At 45.6% G+C, this 19,355-nt stretch overlaps 1 protein-coding gene across 1 annotated transcript in view; it reads right to left on the bottom strand.

The window, feature by feature from the left end:
• The window catches only part of PPIC (peptidylprolyl isomerase C), a 47,421-nt gene that overhangs the window by 16,552 nt on the left and 11,514 nt on the right, over window positions 1-19,355 (bottom strand). Inside the window, exon 2 of the mRNA XM_030193542.1 lies at window positions 12,258-12,371. Within this exon, the coding sequence (XP_030049402.1) occupies window positions 12,258-12,371 (114 nt within the window). The remainder of the gene's footprint in view (window positions 1-12,257; window positions 12,372-19,355) is intronic.

Here is a 19,355-nt window from a genome sequence, read left to right on the forward strand (position 1 = left end):
CACAAAACTTTATTTTCTTGTTCAATATATTTAAAAAAAAATCTCTATCCTACCCATTACTGTTTACAAAGATTTTTACAATTACCAAACCCTCAGATTGCACACAAAACATAATCGTTCACCATTCTAATTATAATACCCTATTACAAGATCCCAAATTAATACAAAATAACTCTAGTACAAAAAATACATATACTTATTGCTAATGTTTAAACCAATCTCAAATGCTTTTTGTGTGCCATCAATATACTCTAGAGTCTGTGATAATTGTACCGAAAAAGGACAGAATGCTTCATACACAACTGTTAGGCCATCGATTATTACAACCTGCATGTTCCGTATGTAGATCTCAATATGCGAGTTCCAGATTATTAGTGTCTTTGTTTAATAATCGTAAAGACTGTTCTCTTCCAAACTCTCTCTTGACTTCTGTAAAAGATTTTTCAAAGTCACAAATAAACATTTAAAGAACTTGTCTTAGAATCTTTACATGGGCTCATGTTTCATTAAAAGCGTCATCGGGAGATTCTTAAGTAACAACCATCAAAACAGAAGCAAAATTGGAGTAGGAAGCGCTGTAGGCTGAAGCTACAAAAAGCATGGATCATGTTCTTCATGCAATCTGAGGGTTTGGTGATTGTAGAAAGCTTTGTGAACATTAATAATAAAGTTTTGTGGTTTTAAATATTGGATGTATACATAAAGAAGTCTTTATAGTGATTTTTTTATTATAGTATTTCCTTTTTACCATTTAGGAAGAGAGAAATAGGATGAAAAATTGCTAAAATAAGCTACAAAGAAAGACCAGACAGACATAACTTTTGATGCTTCATTTTGACCACCACGCCATTTTTTTAATTCATTAGATTATTTTACATACTACCTTTCTGTGGTACAAATCAAAGCAGTTAAACATGATTCTTTCAGGTACTTTCTCTGTCTCTGGTGGGCTCACAATCTAAGTTTTGTGCCTGGGACAATGGAAGGGTAGGTAACTTGTCCAAAGTTACAAGGAGCTATAGTTGGATTTGAACCAGGTTCCCAGGATTCTTAGCCCATTGCACTAACCATTAAGCTACTCTGTCATCACATCCATTCAGTCTATTCTGAGCAAATTCCTTTGGAAACTGCCCTAATAACTGCCTTCACCAAGATCACAAGAGACAGTGGAAGACCTGATGGAAGCAAGCCCGGCATAAAGCAAAACTAAAATCTGCATAGGACATTGGTATTATCTTCTACATGAGTATTTCACAACCAATATGTCTTCACACCTGATCTGGTGTGCTTGATGCTCAGGTCCAGACCCTCTGAATCAGCATACAGCTGGAATACGAGACACCAAACAGTGGCTCTTAAATATGCAGGAGAGGAGCATCTTTCAGTCTGAAAATGTGTAATCACACATGTACCTCTTTCTACTAGACATATCCTGAACCCAAGTATGGGAATTAACATACAAAATGTAAGGTCCAAGTAGTTGGACCCTGTTTTGTGAAGCACCCAGCATCATCTCCTCTTTCCCTCTCTTCCTCTAGTTTTTCTTTGCCATACAAGTCATCTCCTAGGACCATGCAACATACTTCTTGGAAGATGGTGTGTTTGACATTTTTTAAAATGTAGGTGAGTCTCACCCTTGGAAAAACTGGGAATTGCTCTTCTACATGATGGTGATATGTGCCAGTTGCACTGAGGTGAACCCAGACAGAATTGATTTTTAAAGCAGATTCTGAGAAGTGTAGAAGACAAGACTGTTTTTGCTCAGCTGGTACTCAGCACCACTCAATACTGGCACCCTTTTGTTCTCCTTTGCATCAGCCCCTGACAAATGACATGAGGGGCTCAATTAGAGCAGGGTAGTTCTCTGATGTATTCTGTCTGCTCCAGTCTCACTTCCTTCCCTCGTGATGTATGCATGTTGCTGCATGGGAGTGGAGGAGCTAAATGAAGTAGATAGCAGAATATCACAGCTAAGAGAGATAGGGCACCACCGTTATGTTGTGATCAGTAATAATACAAAATAGCAGTGGAACCTGGTATTTGGCCATACTATTAGCCAGGGCTGTGGAGTCAGTACACCAAACCTTCGACTCCTCTATTGTTCTACTGTCCAACTCCAGCTGATATTAGGCTTTAAGTTTCTTGGTCTGGATCTATAGTACTGGTAAATGTTCCAGTCAACATTCAGCTGATGGCAATCAGAATTATGTAAATGCTGACTGTCACTGGCTAGATTAGCCCCCAATGTTCAGTGTGGGACCATGGGTGGGTCCTGGCACTGAATATCCGGGGCTAAATGTTGCTGCATTGGCCACCGGAGCTTGTGCAGGACCCGGCTGAATATCAGCCAGGACCCACACACCTTTGCAGGGCTATTAGCAGCTCTCTGAGCCCTCCCCACGGACCCCCCTATGCAATGACCCTCCCATCCCCCATCTCAGTAGGTCCACCTCCTTGGCACCAGGCAGGCGAGTGATCAAGCGATCCTCACATCTATCAGCCACCCAGCTATCTACATGCCTAATGACTGAATATCCAGCTAGCACAGTTGTCCTAACCCTTCCTTCTTGGGCAGAACTCCTGAAGACACATCCTCAGTGCAAGAGGATATTGCATCCCCTGTGGGGGGGGGGGGGTACTTCCTGGCTACAGGATCACTTCTGCCTCTCCAAGGTGACTTTTCTCCTCCATGACAGCACAGTGGTTGCCAGACTGGAGGTGGGACTTCTCTACTATGTCCCTGTAGGCCACCTCTAAATATCTTTCTGTCTGCCTCAGTTCTTCCACAATTCTAGCCTCCAGTGATCAGACCTGTTCTCTGAGCGCTAAGAGCGCTTTGCACCGAGTACACACACATGACCTCTCACCAACTTGGAGATAATCAAACATGTGAAACTCTGTAAAAACGACTGATAGCCTCCATCTCACTGCTAAATTGCTGTCTTGTATTTTATTATTGATAACTTATTAAGCTGTTAAGCGAGTAGGAATTTGTAGACTGAAGTCCCCTACAGTTGTTCGTTATATTCTAGGCTACGCTAATATTTAGGGTTTTTTTAATTATTTTTATTTTTTGTATTGTTATTTGTAGGTTCCCCTCTATAGACCCAAACAGACTATTTTTAAGAGCTAATTACCGGCTAATAGAGAGCCCTAATTAACTTTCTAGCCTCCTAATTGGTTCAAGGGCCTATAAATCAGAGATCAGGCCAGGGCAGATGGGTGGGAGGGAATTAAACTCTAAGGGAAAATTAGGTTCTTACCTTGGTAATTTTCTTTCCTTTAATTACAGCAGATGAATCCATTAACTGATGGGTTGTATCCGCCTACCAGCAGGTGGAGATAGAGAACACTGAAAGACCATAGTGCCTCTAGGACAGCTAGCCCCAACTGCCTTCAGTATTTGAGATTTCCAAAGCAGAGTGAACCATAAAGGTATAATAATATAAACTTTCCTCACAGCGAACAATCGCCCCATAACAGGAGCATGAAAGGAGGGACGATCTCAACCTCCTGTAGTAGAACATCATGTAGAAATTCTGATAACTGTTTTCCAACTTCTCCCAATGAGATTTATATTTGCATGAAAGATCTGAACAAAAAACAAAGTCAGACAGGGAGGCATCATGGATTCATCTGCTGTGACTAAAGGAAAGAAAATTACCAAGGTAAGAACCTAATTTTCCCTTCCTTGTCATCAGCAGCAGATGAATCCATTAACTGATGGGATGTACAAAAGCAATCCCTACTTAGGGTGCAAACAGGCCACACCACGAGCCAATACTTGAGCTCCAAAAACAGCGTCCTACTTCGCTGCAACAACCAGCCTGTAATGCCGGGCAAAAGAGAGCTGAGAAGCCCAAGTAGCCGCATTACAGATCTCTTGAAGAGAGAGTGCACCCGTTTCAGCCCACGAGGAGGAGATGGCTCTCGTGGAAATGCGCCTTAAACGCTTCAGACGGAGACCGACCTGAAAGCAGATACGCAAAAATGACTTCCTTGAGCCAACGGGCTACAGTGGCCTTAGGTGCTGGATCTCCACGCCGAGGACCTTACAACAAGACAAAAAGGTGATCAGAAGTCCTGAAATCATTTGTCATCTGTAGATACTGCAACAGCGCCCTGCGGACATCCAGAAGATGTAACTGCCCAAAGGAGTCCGGGAACTCTTCCCTAGAAAAGGAAGGAAGAAAAATGGGCAGGTTCAGGTGAAACGCTGAAACCACCTTAGGCAGGAAGGAAGGCACTGTACGAACCGTTACTCCAGACTCCGAGAATTGCAGAAAAGGGTCCCGCTTAAGCGGCTCGAAGGACAAACACTGAAGAGCCTTCAACACTAGCCCCAGGTTCCAGGCCGGACAGGGCAACTGGACAGGAGGACGGAGCCTAAGCACCCCTCTGAGAAATCTGGCAATGTCTGGATGAGCAGCAAGGGACAAGCCAGTGACCTTCTCTCGATAGCATGATAATGCTGCCACTTGCACCCGCAGGGAATTGTAAGCCCTCCTGCAAAAAGTCCAGCACAGTTGAGACTGTAGCTCACGTGGGTATGATTGGCTTTGAAACACCCCACGCCTCAAATTTGCACCAGATCCGAGCATAAGCTACAGAGGTGGACCGCTTGTGGGCCTGCAAGAGAGAGGAGATGACCTTATTAGAGTAGTCTTGTCTCTCAATTGTGCCCTCTCAATAGCCCGTAAGACCAAATGCGGCAGGAATCCTCCATAGTCACCGGACCCTGAACCAACAGGTTCGGCACCAGGGGCAAATGCACCGGCGCGTCCACCAACATCCGGCGGAGATCTGCATACCACGGACGCCTTGGCCAATCTGGAGCGATGAGAATCACCAGACCTCGGTGCTGTCGAATCCACAGTAGGACTCGTCCTAAAAAGGGCCAAGGAGGGAACACATACAGGAGGCCCGAGGGCCAGGGTTGAGCCAGAGCATCCAACCCCGCCGAGTGAGGATCTCTCCTTCTGCTGAAAAAGTGAGGTATTTTAGCATTTGCACTTGACGCCATTAGATCCATTCCAGCTGTCCCCCATTTGGCACAAATCTGAAGAAAAACTTCTTCTGCCAGTTCTCATTCCGCCGGGTCGATTTGATGCCTGCTGAGAAAATCGGCTTGCAAGTTGCTCTGACCTGCTATGTGAGCTGCTGACAGAAGCTGCACGTGGAGTTCGGCCCAGTGGCAAATCTGAGCGGCCTCCGCGGCCAGGGCCCTGCACTGAGTGCCGCCCTGACGATTTATGTATGCCACCGCTGTCGTGTTGTCTGACGGAACCCGGACAGCAAGCTCCTTCAGAGTCTTTAGAAAGGCTGGCATCTGTTATCACCAGGCACCAGGAAGGAAACGCCAGAGGCATTCCTTGGCGCAGCATCCTGTCGGAGAGCCACCACTCCAAACTGAGCTGGACTGCAGGGAGCAACGTTAGTCTGCGTTGATATTCCTGGGACATCGGAGACCATTGTTGAAGCAGGGCAATCTGCAGAGGCCTCACAATGTCCCAAGCTTGTGGGTGAGGCATCTGCAGGAGCAGATGGACCTGATTCTGAAGCTTGCACCGAGAAAGACCAACCCCGATGCCGTGTTGAACCGGACCCCCAAATACTCGAGAGACTGAGAGGGGGGTCAGGTGACTTTTGGGTATATTGACCACCCAGCCTAGCGCCTGCAGGACTGCCACCACTCTGGCTGTGGCAGGGTGAACTCTGATACCCTCTCGCCTGAGACAGGCAGCTACTACCATCATTACCTTGGAAAAGGTACAGGGAGCTGTGGCTAGGCCGAAAGGCAAGGCCTGAAACTGGAAATGCTTTCCCAACACTGCAAAGCGGAGGAAACGCTGGTGTGGAGGCCAGATAGGAATGTGCAAATATGCTTCTTTTAGGTCCAGAGACACGAGAAACTCTCCTGGCTGTACCGCCGCAATGACAGAGCGCAGGGTTTCTATGCGAAAATGTCGTACTCTGAGAGCCTCGTTTACTCTTCGTAAGTCGAGGATCGGCCTGAAAGACCCGCCTTTTCGAGGCACAACAAAATAAATGGAATAGTGGCCGCAGCCGCGTTTGGCGGGAGGCACCGGAATCACCGCTCCGAGGTGCAGCAAGACTTGTAAGGTCTCCTCTACCGCCGCCCGTTTTATGGCAGTGCCGCATCGGGACTCCACAAACACGTCTCTCACCGGAGCACCAAATTCCAGTCGGTAACCTTCTCTGATCAGGTCCAGGACCCACTGCTCTGAGGTAATCTTGGTCCACTCCTCTATAAAGTGGGAAAGACGTCCTCCTATTGCAGCCAAGGAGGAGTGGACCATCATTGTGGAGGACGCCCCTGAACTCCTGAGCTTGAACCGGCCCCTGCGGAACGTTTGTCCGAGCGAAAGGAGTTCCTCTGCTGAAAACGGGCACGTTGAAAAAACCCAGCAGAGCGCCCCGGGTGATACCTTCGCACTTCACGGAAGCGAGGTCTGGAAGAGGAGGGAAACACAAAACCCTTGGAAGAAGGCCTCGGCCTATCTTCAGGTAACCTCTCCAAATAACAGGAGGCCCCAAAAGGGTAGTCTCACCAGTCTTTGCTTAGAAGCCATGTCAGCCGCCTAATGCCGCAGCCAAAGAAGGCGGCGGGCGGACACCGCCACAGACATCTGTTTAGCCAAAGCTCTGACCAGATCATACAGGGCGTCAGCCAAAAATGACAGGGCCGACTCCATCCGCGGAGCCACCTCAGAAAGGGGGCCCGCACCATCGGTGGGCTGTTCCACCGCCTGCTGTAGCCAGGAAAGACATGCTCGGGCTGCATAGGAACTGCAAATAGGCGCCCTCAAGGTAAGTCCCGCAGTTTCAAAGGACCACTTCAGCACGGACTCAAGCCGCCGGTCCTGAATGTCTTTCAAAGCGACTCCTCCCTCTACTGGGAGAGTGGTCTTTTTTTGTCATTGCCGTGACCAATGCATCCACTTTAGGCATCCCCAAAGGGGCCAAGTGCTCCTCACGCAGAGGGTAAAGCTGACCCATAGCCCTGGCCATTTTCAAAGGCCCATCGGGGTCAGACCATTGAGCAGAAATAAGCTCTTGGATGGAGTCTGGCACAGGAAAGGCCCGAGTAGGCTTCTTAGTACTCGCCATCCTCAGATTAACAGAGGAGGCGTCGCCTTCAGCAGGATCATCAATCGAGAGGTCCTGCAAGGCGTCAGTAATGAGAGCTGGCAGCTCGTCACGGTGGAAAATCCGGACCGCATTGGGATCATCCAAATCCAGTGGCAAACAGGCACCCTCCTCTGGATCATCCGTCCCTCAGACTCTCCACAGCCCGACTACGGGGGGGAGGGGGGGGAGGAGGGTATGCGCCACTTTCAGACGGGGAATTTTCCTGTCTATGTTTAGCGTGTTTCCAGCGCTTGAGGGAGGAAATAACCTCTGAAGTCATCCCCAGGGCATCAACACCCGGAGGGAAGCCAGGAGGCAACACAGTGTCAGACACCTGCGGCAGAGCTCTTTTCATCATAAAAGCCTTATGCATTAAAAGCACAAACTCAGGGGAGAAAAACTCTCCCTGACCCTCCGCCTCCGAATTAGGAGAAATGGATGTAGGAGTTCCTCTGGCAGCCTCTAAACGAGGCGTCCCCCTGCACTCAGACTCCTCTGCAACCGCGAGGGTCGAGGCATGCGGCGCTTCCAAAGTGGCGCCCGCTGCCAGCTCCATCGAGCGGAAAGAAACATTGCTCGGCATGCTCAAACTAGCGTGAGCGTCTAAGGAGCACGTTTTACACAGCCCCGCTGCTGATCTGCGTTTACCACAACGGGAGCAGCGCTTAACTCCTTCAGTAGCCATCGTCCGTTTTTTCACTGGACGTGAATATAGCAATAAAATGGCGGCTTCGCACCAAAACTTACCCCGATCGGAACGGTGTCCGCGGGACCTCTCCGGAGGAGCTGGGCACCACTCTCACCTCAGAAGACTGAGTCAACGAGCTCCGGTCAAGCTGCACAGAACCAGGATCACTGGAAAAAGCCTAAGAACAGCCACGCAGTAAAAGCAAGCTTTTTTGCTTTTTTTTTTTAACGCTGTGAGGAAAGTTGGAGGCAGGCAGCAACAGAGGGACTCCGGGAGGCAGGGGATATGGGTAAGGCAGGGAAACGGTGAACCTATATGCCTTTAAAGTGGGCACCACCAGCCACAACACCCCTGCTCAACTGGCAAAGCACAGGAGCCACCCCAGGCAGTCTGAAATCCAGGAGCTGATCAAGCTACGTCCACACCTGCTGGGAGATAGAGAAATACTGAAGGCAGTTGGGGCTAGCCGTCCTAGCGGCACTATGGTCTTTCAGTGTTCTCTATCTCCACCTGCTGGTAGGCGGCTACAACCCATCAGTTAATGGATTCATCTGCTGCTGATGACAAGGAAACTGAAGTTTCCTGTGACTTATCAGCTCTGCTCTCCACTGATGCTATGGTAAAAACTCTAGAATAGTCCCTTAACTGCTAGCCTATGAAACTGTAATAGACTTTAAATACTAAGCAAACAAAAACCCTATTCCAGAAACTGCCTTCAGCTAAATAAGGAGAGTAACTTTAAAAGACATTACCTATTTAACTCTGTCTACCTTTCACCAAGTTTAAAAGCAATTTCTCAGCAAATAACTTACCAGTGAAGTTTTGTCCTGCCCTGGAAATCCTCTCCAAGCACCTCTTCTAGCTTCCCCCATGTCTATCTCAATAGAATTTCCTGATTGTGCATCAGCAGCATTAGGTAAGTTATAAACTAAACTAGTTTCCCCATGGATGATTTCCACAGAAGCAGGATCAAATTTGTTATGACTGTAGTTCCCGTGTCTCTCTTCTGAGTTTTGAGTTATCTAAGTATGAGCTCAGCTAGGAGAGAAGACCTCAGTGAGGGTTCTCCTTGATAGTTGCAGTCAACTTTCAATGCTGCTCTGTTTTGATGGAGCTTCCTCAAATACATTGGAGATCCAAACTGATGCAGTGGAAACCATTGTTGACATGTCTTCAGGCTTCTGCATTGATGTGATACCATCAGACCCTGTTACAATTTCTAGGGCTCGGCCAATCTTGATCTGCGAAACTGCGAAGGGTCAAGAGCTGCAAATTTTAAGTGTGGGGGGGGGGGGGGGAACCTCAGGTGATACAAAGGAGATGAGAGCTTGCTGAAAGTACTGTGTTATGTTCCATGAAAACATTGGAAGGGGGCCCGCATGCATAATGCAACGGAGGAAGTGCCGCACATGCTCAGTTACACAAATAGTTAAGCTCTGGAACTTGCCAGAAAATGTGGTTGCAGTGGTTAGCATATCTGGGTTTTAAAAAAAGGTTTTGATAAGTTCCTGAAGGAAAAGTCCATAGTCTGCTATTGAGTGGGGGAAGCCACTGCTTGTCCTGGGATTGGTAGCATGGAATGTTGCTACTATTTGGGTTTCTGCCAGGTATTGGAAGCAGGATGCTCAGTTAGTCGGACCACTGGTCTGACCCAGTATGGCTACTCTTATATTCAGAGTTCTGAACTTTGACTGAACAGCTCGAACCCAAGGCCTGCTGAATGATGACACCCATGTGAGAGGACTGTGTACCCTATCAGTCCTCAGCAATCCTCTTCTTTCCTATCTTTCTTTCTTTGCTTGTGTCTTTCAGTCAAGCCTAAAGTGAGAGGGGAGAAAAATGGTAAAGAGGGTACAGTTGTACTGAGGTTCCAAGTTTTCAAAACTTTAATCAGAAAAGTAAATAGGGTGGTGAAATAATAGCTGGATTGCTAATTGTTCGAATGAGGTAATGCAGGCATCTCCAAAAATGTAAGAAGTTCTGAACAGCAGTAGCAATTTGCATCAAGTATGACTAATGTTTAGAAAAAGAGCACTTTTGGAATAAGAAAATAAATCCAGTAATGAAGGGAGGAAAATAAAATAAACAACTACTTGTATGAATTGCCAACAGAGCCCCGCTGATTTGGATTTGGACCAGGTCTCAAATAGAATTTGAGGCGAGACTGGAAATTTTACATACATTTCTGTGATGTATATACCTTGACTGAACAGGACACGTAATATTTATTTGAATTCAACCCATGTTTGCAGATGTCACGTTTACCTATCCTTGTAATCATTTGCTGTTATTGATTTGATATTTCAACTATATTCCCTGTGCCTTTTCCTTGTGAACAGATTACTGAAGAATAAGCCTGCTCTTTTAGCATGTAGAGAGCCTGATCTTAATAACTTTTACCCTCCGCAGGCGAAGAAGTGTTTCAGTATATTTGCATAATCCCATCTCCGATAGGAGGGAACTCCAACGTTTATGTAAGTGTCCACAACAGAATCCCTAGGAGGAGTCAGAATCTGTGAGAAAAAAAAAAAGGGAGGGGGCAGTTTTCAGACAGATTTGCTCTGTGGTCTGAAAGGAGAACTGGAAGGGAAGGAGATCAGTCTTCTACCTTTCCACATGTACTATGATTGCAACTACCATCCTCCACCAGTGGGGGAGAAGAATACAGATACACACAGAAAGTCTGTAGGCCCAACAGAAAAGCCTGTCTGCTGTAGGGAAATCTTAATGTCAAGAACTTCTAGAAACTTGCATTTTTGACTGTCGTCAACCATCTTTTTTTATTTGATTGGTATAACCCACCCATGTGTGAGAAGTGTTTTGACTTCACTGAAGTTCAGAATTGCTGAGGTCAAGGACTTCTGCATCATATATAAAGCTGCAGATGCAATCTGACAAGACCATCAAAAACATGGCCTGGCCTTTTTCCCATACGGACCCATGAGCTAGCACCATGTGCATGACAATCAAAGCTTGTGCAGGTATGTACTTGGAGAAAGTTCAGTACATTTTCTGAGGCCAGGTATTTGCAGGTGGTACTCTAGGGAAAAGACAAGTGCATGCAATCCTGACAATGCTATTGTATGTCCTTAAGGATCTCTAGTATATGAACATGATCCTTAAGGACATGGAAGCACTATTTGCTCCGTGACCAGAGCCAACACTGGAGCTGTGCAGAGTTTAGTCAGGGCTCAGCAGCACCCAAGAGAATTCACTAGAAGACAGGGAGAATGGGGAATTCACTTACAAGATCACCATGGTTTTCTCTTCCCTCCTTTACCTCCACCATTCATTCAAATTTGTTTCACAACTAGTCCTCCTGGTGATCCCCAGCTCACACTTTTCATGTGTCCAACTGAGAATCCCTTTTTCTCAGGGAAACAGACCAGTCTAGCTCAGTTGAAGTCACAGGGAGACTGGATCAGGGTATAATGTTATCAAGCCTTTTTAAAGCTGCCCAACCATTGGTTAATGCCTATGGGCATCAGTTGACTTTATTTTCTGTCTATATAAGGAACAAAACCCTCTAATGTTTAGTTATGTACTTATAAGACAGAAATTCACATAACGAACACTGGTATAACCATATGCAAACTCCTATACAAATGGTAACATCTAATGGTTGTACGCATAATGTGAAATGGAGAAAACGAGAAGTGAAGTTTAATATACCAAATTTAAAAAACATTTTTTACAGTAATACAGTAAAATATCAAAACAGTTTGGCATTCAAGATCTTACAGTAGTGTGTTTAAATATATGTCTGTCTACCTCATTTATTACAAACTTTGCACATATGGGGCCAGATTCTATATATGGCGCCAAGAAAATCCACACGGAAAACATTTCCGCCTAAGCCTATTCTATAAGCGGGCACCTAGATTTAGGCGCAGTATATAGAATATGCTTAGTTGATATCACAGTGCCTAAAACTGCGTTCATCCATTTATACCAACAAAAACATGGCGTAAATCCCAGAGTGTAGGTTTAGGCGCAGAGGGCCATATTCTATAACACATGTAAACTTTAAAACACCCCCAAAATGCCCATTTCCCTGCCCATAACCACGCCCCTTTTTGCCTGCGTGCATTTAAATTTAGGCGCAGTGCATTACAGAATACGGTTAGCGAGTTGTGCATGTAAATTCTAATCATTGTCAGTGCTCATTGCTGCTTGTTAAGTGCAGTTAACAATGCTGATTGGCTTGTTATGCCAATTAACTTACACATGCTGTAACAGAATACGTTTGGATTTCAGCGCTGATCTCTAGGCGCACTATATAGAATCCAGCGGATGACACTTTTGCTTTCAAGCAACAACATCTTGTTGTCTCTACAAGTTTCTATAAAGAGCAGCAGATTTTGTGATCCATTTCAAAATACCAATGGGAAAAAAACCCCCACAGATATAAGCTTACTTCTCCAGTTGCCAGTGTGATGAAATTCTTGACAGTCTTTGGTACAACTTTTCCAAACAAACCAATTACAATTCTGCCAACATCTCTGTCTCCAATCTTTATATCAAAAAACACCTATAAAAAAATAAGGAGAAAAAAATTCAATATTGTATGTTACTATGTTACTATGTTTGCTTCAACCTATGAAGGAAAACAAATATCTCTGAAGTTCCTAGCAATGTTTTTACAAATGAGAGACACATCAATTTTTTGATCCCACCTCAAATAAATCCTGCATCTAGAGCTTGAAACAAAGTACAAAAAAAAAAACTTGTTCTCTGTTTAATTTGCAATGCACAAGTTGTTTCTGTATTCTTATTACCTTTGGAGTATGAGAATGAGCTCTCACCTCCTTAGTTTTAATCCAGCTCCAACTAAACAAAATTAAAAAAAAATAACTGCATGGTATAACATTATGTAGGTAAGCAGCCAATCTGACTTTTTTCACCCACTACAGCTATCAATTTACTAACTATGCTGATGATATTCCCTTTCTACACCCTGATCTGCACTTTGTATCCTCTTCTCAGCTCTGCAACTACTTCTTTATGTATATTTTTATCCAGCTCCTAAATTGAACTTCATGCATCTGACATGGACTCTTGTCCTCAAAACTGCCTCAATAAATCTGATGGTCCACAAGGTGCCACAGGGCACTGTCGTAAGAACAATGGTCAATCTAGACCAGTATCCTGCTTCTAACAGTGGCCAATCCAAGTAACAAGTACCTGGCAGAAACCCAATTAGTAGCAACATTCCATGCTACTAATCCCAGGGCAAGCAGTGGCTTCCCCCATGTCCATCTCAATAACAGACTATGGACTTTTCATCCAGGAACTTGTCCAAAATGTTTTAAAACCCAGATACACTAACTGCTGTTACCACATCCTCTGGCAGCAAGTTGCAGAGCTTAACTATTCTTTGAGTGAAAAAAACATTTCCTCCTATTTGTTTTAAAAGTATTTCCATGTAATTTCATTTTGTGTCCCCTAGTCTTTGTGCTTTTTGAAAGAGAGAAAAATTCTACCTGTTCCACACAACTCAAGATTTTATAGATCTCAATCATATCCTCCCTCAGCCATTTCTTTTCCAAGCTGAAGAGCCATAACCTCTTTAGACTTCCCTCACATGGGAGGAGTTCCATCCCCTTTACCATTTTGGTTGCTCTTATTTGAACCTTTTCTAAATTCCGCTATATATTTTTGAGATAGGGTGACCAGAATTGAACGCAATACTCAAGGTGAGGTTGAACCATGGAGCAATAAAGAGACATAATATTCTTGGTCTTATTCTGCATCCCTTTCCTAATAATTCCTACCAACCTGTTTGCTTTTTTTTTTGGCCGCCACCACACACTAGACAAAAGATTTCAGCTTATTGTCTACAATGACAACTAGATCTTTTTCTTGAATGCTGACTCCTAAGCTGGACCCTAGTACCGGGTAACTATGATTTGGATTATTCTTCCCAATGTGCATCACTTTGCATTTGTCCACATTACATTTCTTCTGCCATCTGGATGCCCAGTCTTCCAGTTTCTAATGCCTTCCTGTAATTTTTCAAAATTTGCATTTGTTTTCAGAACTTTGAATAGTTTTGCATCATCTGCAAGTTTAATCACCTCACTCGTCGTACTGTTTTCCAGATCATTTATAATTATGTTAAATAGCACCGGTCCCAGTACAGATCCCTGCGATACTCCACTATTCACCCTCCTCCACTGCGAAAAATGGCCATTCAACCCTTCCGTTTTCTGTCCAATAACCAATTCCTAATCCACAGAAGGACATTGCCTCTTATCTCATGACTTTTTAATTTTCTCAGTAGTCTCATTAGGAACTTTGTCAACAGCTTTCTGAAAATCCAGATACACAATATCAACTAACTCACCGTTGTCCACGTTTGTTTAAGCCTTCAAAGAAATGAAGCAAATTAGTGAGACAAGACTTCCCTTAGCTGAACCCATGCTGACATGTCCATTAAACCATGCTTGTATGTATGTGTGTTCTGTAATTGTATTCTTTATAATAGTTTCCACTATTTTCCAGTCTTTAATTTCCCGGATCACCCTTGGAACCCTTTTTAAAAATTAGCTTTACGTTGGCTACCCTCCAATCTTCAGGTACTACGGATGATTTTAATGACAGGTTACAGATCATTAACAACAGATCAGCAATTTCATGTTCGAGTTCTTTCAGTACCCTGGGGTGTATGCCATCCGGTCCAGGTGAAATTTTAACATAGGTGCACCTGGTGGCCCCTATTTAGGAGGTGCTAAGTGCTCCTGCATTTAACAGCATACGCTAATCATAACAAGCTAGATGGCTGAAGTCCTTCTCTCTGCTGAGCCCCACCACTTTTGATGTAACTTCCTGTTTCTGCAGGGGTGTGGCAGAGATGACTCTAGGCCGATGCAGGCAACATCGCATTGAAAGGTACGTGAGGTACATGGGGGGTGGGGAGGGGGAAGAGCAGGTCAGGATAGCTGCAGCTGGAGGCTTGGCGGGGGACAGGTTAAAAAAAAAAGGTGTCAGTATGTACTGGCACAAAAAGAAGCCCTGCATATACAGGTCCTCAAGTCTCTTCTTTTGGCGCAAACCCTGTACCATTTTTGCCCCTTTTCTCTGGACAGCTTCAAGGCTTTTTCTGTCCTTAGCTAGATATGGCCTCTGAAACTGAACACAGTACGGTAAGTGGGGCCTCATCAACAACTTTTATAAGGGCATTAACACCTCCTTCCTTCTGCTCTCTATTCAGCCCAGCATCCTTCTGCCTACAGCCACCACCTTGTCACATTTTTCATCGCCTTGATATCCACTGAAATATGAAAATTACCCTTAAAATGCTGAATGTAGGCAAAGTTTTTATTTTAAATTCTCTTGCTTTCATTAGTTATGAAGCAGTAATTTGGAGTCTGACACAGCAGCAACTAGAGAGCTGCACGGCTTCCGTCCCCGCGGGAATCCCGCGGAACCCGCGGGATTCCCGCAGGGACGGAGGCAGTTCCTGCAGGGTTCCCGCGGGGATGGAAGCTGTTCTGCGGGGTTCCCGCGGGGACGGAGTCAGTTCCTGCGGGGTTCCCGCGGGGATGGAACCAGTTCTGTGGGCTTCCCGTGGAATTGTAAGCTCCACCTGCACCAGCCTCTCATCTACCGAATACCAATTTCTTTGAGTGCTGTCTCCTCCTCCTCCTCTTTGCTTTAACAGCATAAATGTGGAAAGTCTTCCATTAAGGAGGTGGTAGAGTCACAAATGATGACGGAATTCAAAAAGGCATGGGATGAACACAGAGGATCTCTAATTAGAAAATGGAAGTTATATAAAACCTAACCTTAAATGGCTGCATGTGTGTGGATGTGTCAAGTGACGCTTAGATGGGGACTCTGGCTGTGATGAACTAGAGCTGATACCTGGCAGACTTGTATGGTCTGTGTCTCATACATGGCAATCTGGTGTAGGATGGGCTGGAAAGGGCTTAGACAGCAACTTCAGTGGCTGGAACATGAGGACAGTGCTGGACAGACTTTTATGGTCTGTGTCCCACAAATGAGAACATGAATAGGCTGGAGTGGGCTTCGATGGCAACTCCAGCAGTTGGAACATAAGGATGGGGCCAGATAGACTTCTGTGGTCTTTGTTCCAGAAACACGAAAGAAAGACCATAATCAAGTATATAATATCACACTCGTTGATTTAATGATGAATTGATCATGAGTGTGACTATTGGGCAGAGTGGATGGACCGTTCAGGTCTATTTGCTGTCACTTACTATGTTACTATTAATACTCTTTGCTCCCAGGCTGGTGCACAGACCTCAGCTCTGACACAGGCACGAGAATCAGATGTCACCTGACCTACTGGCGCGTGCATGTGGCGACCTCTCAGCACACACTGCCAGTGAATCAGAGACAAATCTTACATGTGCGCACCAGAGTGTTCCAAGTTCCAACTTCCGTTCCTTCCTTGCCTACAGTGCTGTGGCTCAAATCCAGAGAGAGACTGAGGGAGCTGACTGGAACTTTCTTTTATGTACTATTAAATTCTTACGGGGATGGGTGGGGATGGTTTAAATTCTTGCGGGGACGGGTGGGGACGGGTTGGGATGGTTTAAATTTTTGCGGGGATGGGTGGGGACGGGTAAGATTCCAGCGGGGACGGGCGGGGATGGGTAAGATTTCTGTCCCCGTGCAACTCTCTAGCAGCAACTGTGCCATGCATTCTTTAGTATGAGGAAATCCACAGATGTTGGATGAGTTGTGAAAACACGGCTGGATGCAAAGAATGAAGATTCTCTATTGTATTTTTAAATTTGGGACTAGGGCCCAGATGCACTAAACTTTAATGACCCTCTAACGAAGAATTTTCGAACTGTGGCATGTATTAAAGGCCATTTTCCGACCACGGTAGCAGAAAAGAAAACGGAATGCAGATGAGCAAATTGTGTAGAAACCCCATAGAAACGAGATACATCAAAGTTTTCCGCCTACCCTAACGCAGGAAAAGTGCTGGAAAGCTAACGACAGGTCTGTACCTGTCGTTAGGGCTATCCGACTGAAAACTGTAATGTAAAAAACAAAAAAAGCGAGGGGGGGGGCGAAAACACGCATCAGGGGCATCTTTTATTGACGCCTGAGGTCACTGCTGCTCCCCGCTCCCCCTGCATCACTATAAAACTGAAAAAAGTTCGGGAGGGGGCAAAGGCTCTTGTCAGGAGTGTCCTTTAATGACGTCCTTGCCCCCCCCACCCGTGGTCGCCGCTGCTGCTCCCCGCTTCCTCCGCCAGCATTAAATAAAAGAAAAAAATCAAAGCTTCGGCCCCCCTCTCTTCCTGTCTCTCAACTCTTTCTTTCCCCACACAGCTCCGCCTCCCACCATCCTCCGCCCCCCCTGAGATCATCGCTGCTGCTCCCCCCTCCTCCAGGACCCCCCCCCCCCCCCCGCATTACCGGGCCCGTGCAGCGCCTCTCACCTCTGTATGAAGGCGCTGCATGGGCAAGAAGACCAGATCACTGCAGTCTTCAGGACGTCTCTCTCCTTCATCTTCCCTGACCTGGCCCCGCCCCTGTCTGACGTAGGTTTCTTACGTCAGATAGGGGAGGGGCCAGGTCATGGAAGAAAAAGGAGAGAGACGTCCTGAAGACTGCAGTGATCTGGTCTTCTTGCCCGTGCAGCGCCTTCATCCAGAGGTCAGAGGCTGCACGGGCCCAGTAATGCGGGGGGGGGGGGCCCGGAGGAGGGGGGAGCGGCGGCGACGATCTCAGGGGGGCCGGCGGGGGCGGAGGATGGCGGGAGGCGGAGCTGTGTGGGGAAAGAAAGAGTTGCGAGACAGGAAGGGAGGGGGGGCCGAAGCTTTGATTTTTGTTTTCTTTTATTTAATGCTGGCGGAGGAAGCGGGGAGCAGCAGCGGCGACCACGGGCGGGGGGAGGTGGCAAGGCCGTCCATACAGGACGCTTCTGACGAGCGCCTTTGCCCCCTCCCAATCCACGTGTTTGTGTTTTTTTTTTGGGGGGGGGGGGTTGGTCTTTTGACGTTTCTGGCATGTGCAGAGCAGCCAGCATAACACTTGACTGCTCTGCGCATGCTTTAGGAGCCGATTACCAACGGGGATTGATGCATTGTTCTTTACAATACCGCACCGAACATGTGCGACTTGTTTTTTTGGCGCATTGTTCGTTTTTTTAAATTCGGTAATGGCTTTTACGTTTTTGCTTTTTTTACGTTTGGTTGATGCATCTGGGCCTAGGTCAGTGGTTTTCAACCCATTCCTCGTGACACATAATCATCACGTTTAGATTAATGTATATTGTTTATGTAGGGTGCCAGTCACCAATTCGTCATAGACTGCAAACATTGCAGAACACAGGTGCTCGATTAATATGTAAAACCTGCAAGTTTGAAAGTGCTATACCATTGCTCTGTAAGCTCTACTGGCTTCCAGTAGAGGCGCACTCAGTTTTTACATATGTTGTTTTGTTTTTCTTACCCTGTCCAGCCAAGCACCACCATACATGATTAATCTTGTTTCTATGTTTAACAATAATTATATTATTTCTAGCGCAGCATTTTTCAACCACTACAGGTCTGTGGGGATCCTGCGGGCATGGAAGTTAATTCCTGCAGGGTTCCCTAAGGACTGTACTAGCCTCTCACCACCTTCAAACATTACAAGACATCACAGAAAGAGGAAGACAGGCAAAACTACCTGGAAAAGCTAAGAGAAGCTGGAAAAGCCAGCGAGTCAGCAGAATCAACTGTTGCAGAAGAAGATGAACTGACAGAAACCAGAAACTGTAACACTCAACAGATATGGCCTCATTCTGGTTGTCTCTCCAAGCGGAATACCCCAACATCATAAAGATGACGATTAAAGCACTTCTTCCTTTCTCAACATCTTATCTGTGTGAGGCTGGTTTCTCTGCTAGTGGAGGAGTGGCCTAGTGGTTAGGGTGGTGGACTTTGGTCCTGAGGAACTGAGTTCAATTCCCGGCACAGGCAACTCCTTGTGACACTGGGCAAGTCACTTAACCCTCCATTGCCTGCCGCATTGAGCCTGCCATGAGTGGGAAAGCGTGGTACAAATATAACAAAAATAAACTAAATGAAGAGCAAGAATAGGTTGTGGCTTCAAATACTGGAGGAGATCTTTAGGGTATGCTTGATAACCATCTGCCCTCAGACAATGTACATCATGAAACATCACCAAGCACAGATTTCCTTCTGATTTATTTTTTTTTTTTTTTAAGATAAGAGGGTGGTTGTTTGTGTGGGTGGGTTGGTGGGGAGATTTGCTTTAAAATTGTTTTTGAAAGCATGTTAATTGTGGCTATAAAGATAACACAATGGTCAACATTTTAATTATGAACTTAATCTTAATACTTATTTGTTAAATGATAAAATATATATATCCTTAAAAGACTGATGATGTGCCTTGACAATTTTTGTACCTTGTAAGTATCACTATTCTAGACATTGACTCTTCAGTATCTTTTCCCTTTACAATTAACTTATAAGATGGAATTTTCCTTATCTTCTTTCTACCAGGCTGCGAAATGGTGGCA

Source organism: Microcaecilia unicolor, chromosome 2 (assembly GCF_901765095.1).
Source record: "Microcaecilia unicolor chromosome 2, aMicUni1.1, whole genome shotgun sequence".
In the NCBI taxonomy this organism is placed as follows: Eukaryota; Metazoa; Chordata; class Amphibia; order Gymnophiona; family Siphonopidae; genus Microcaecilia; species Microcaecilia unicolor.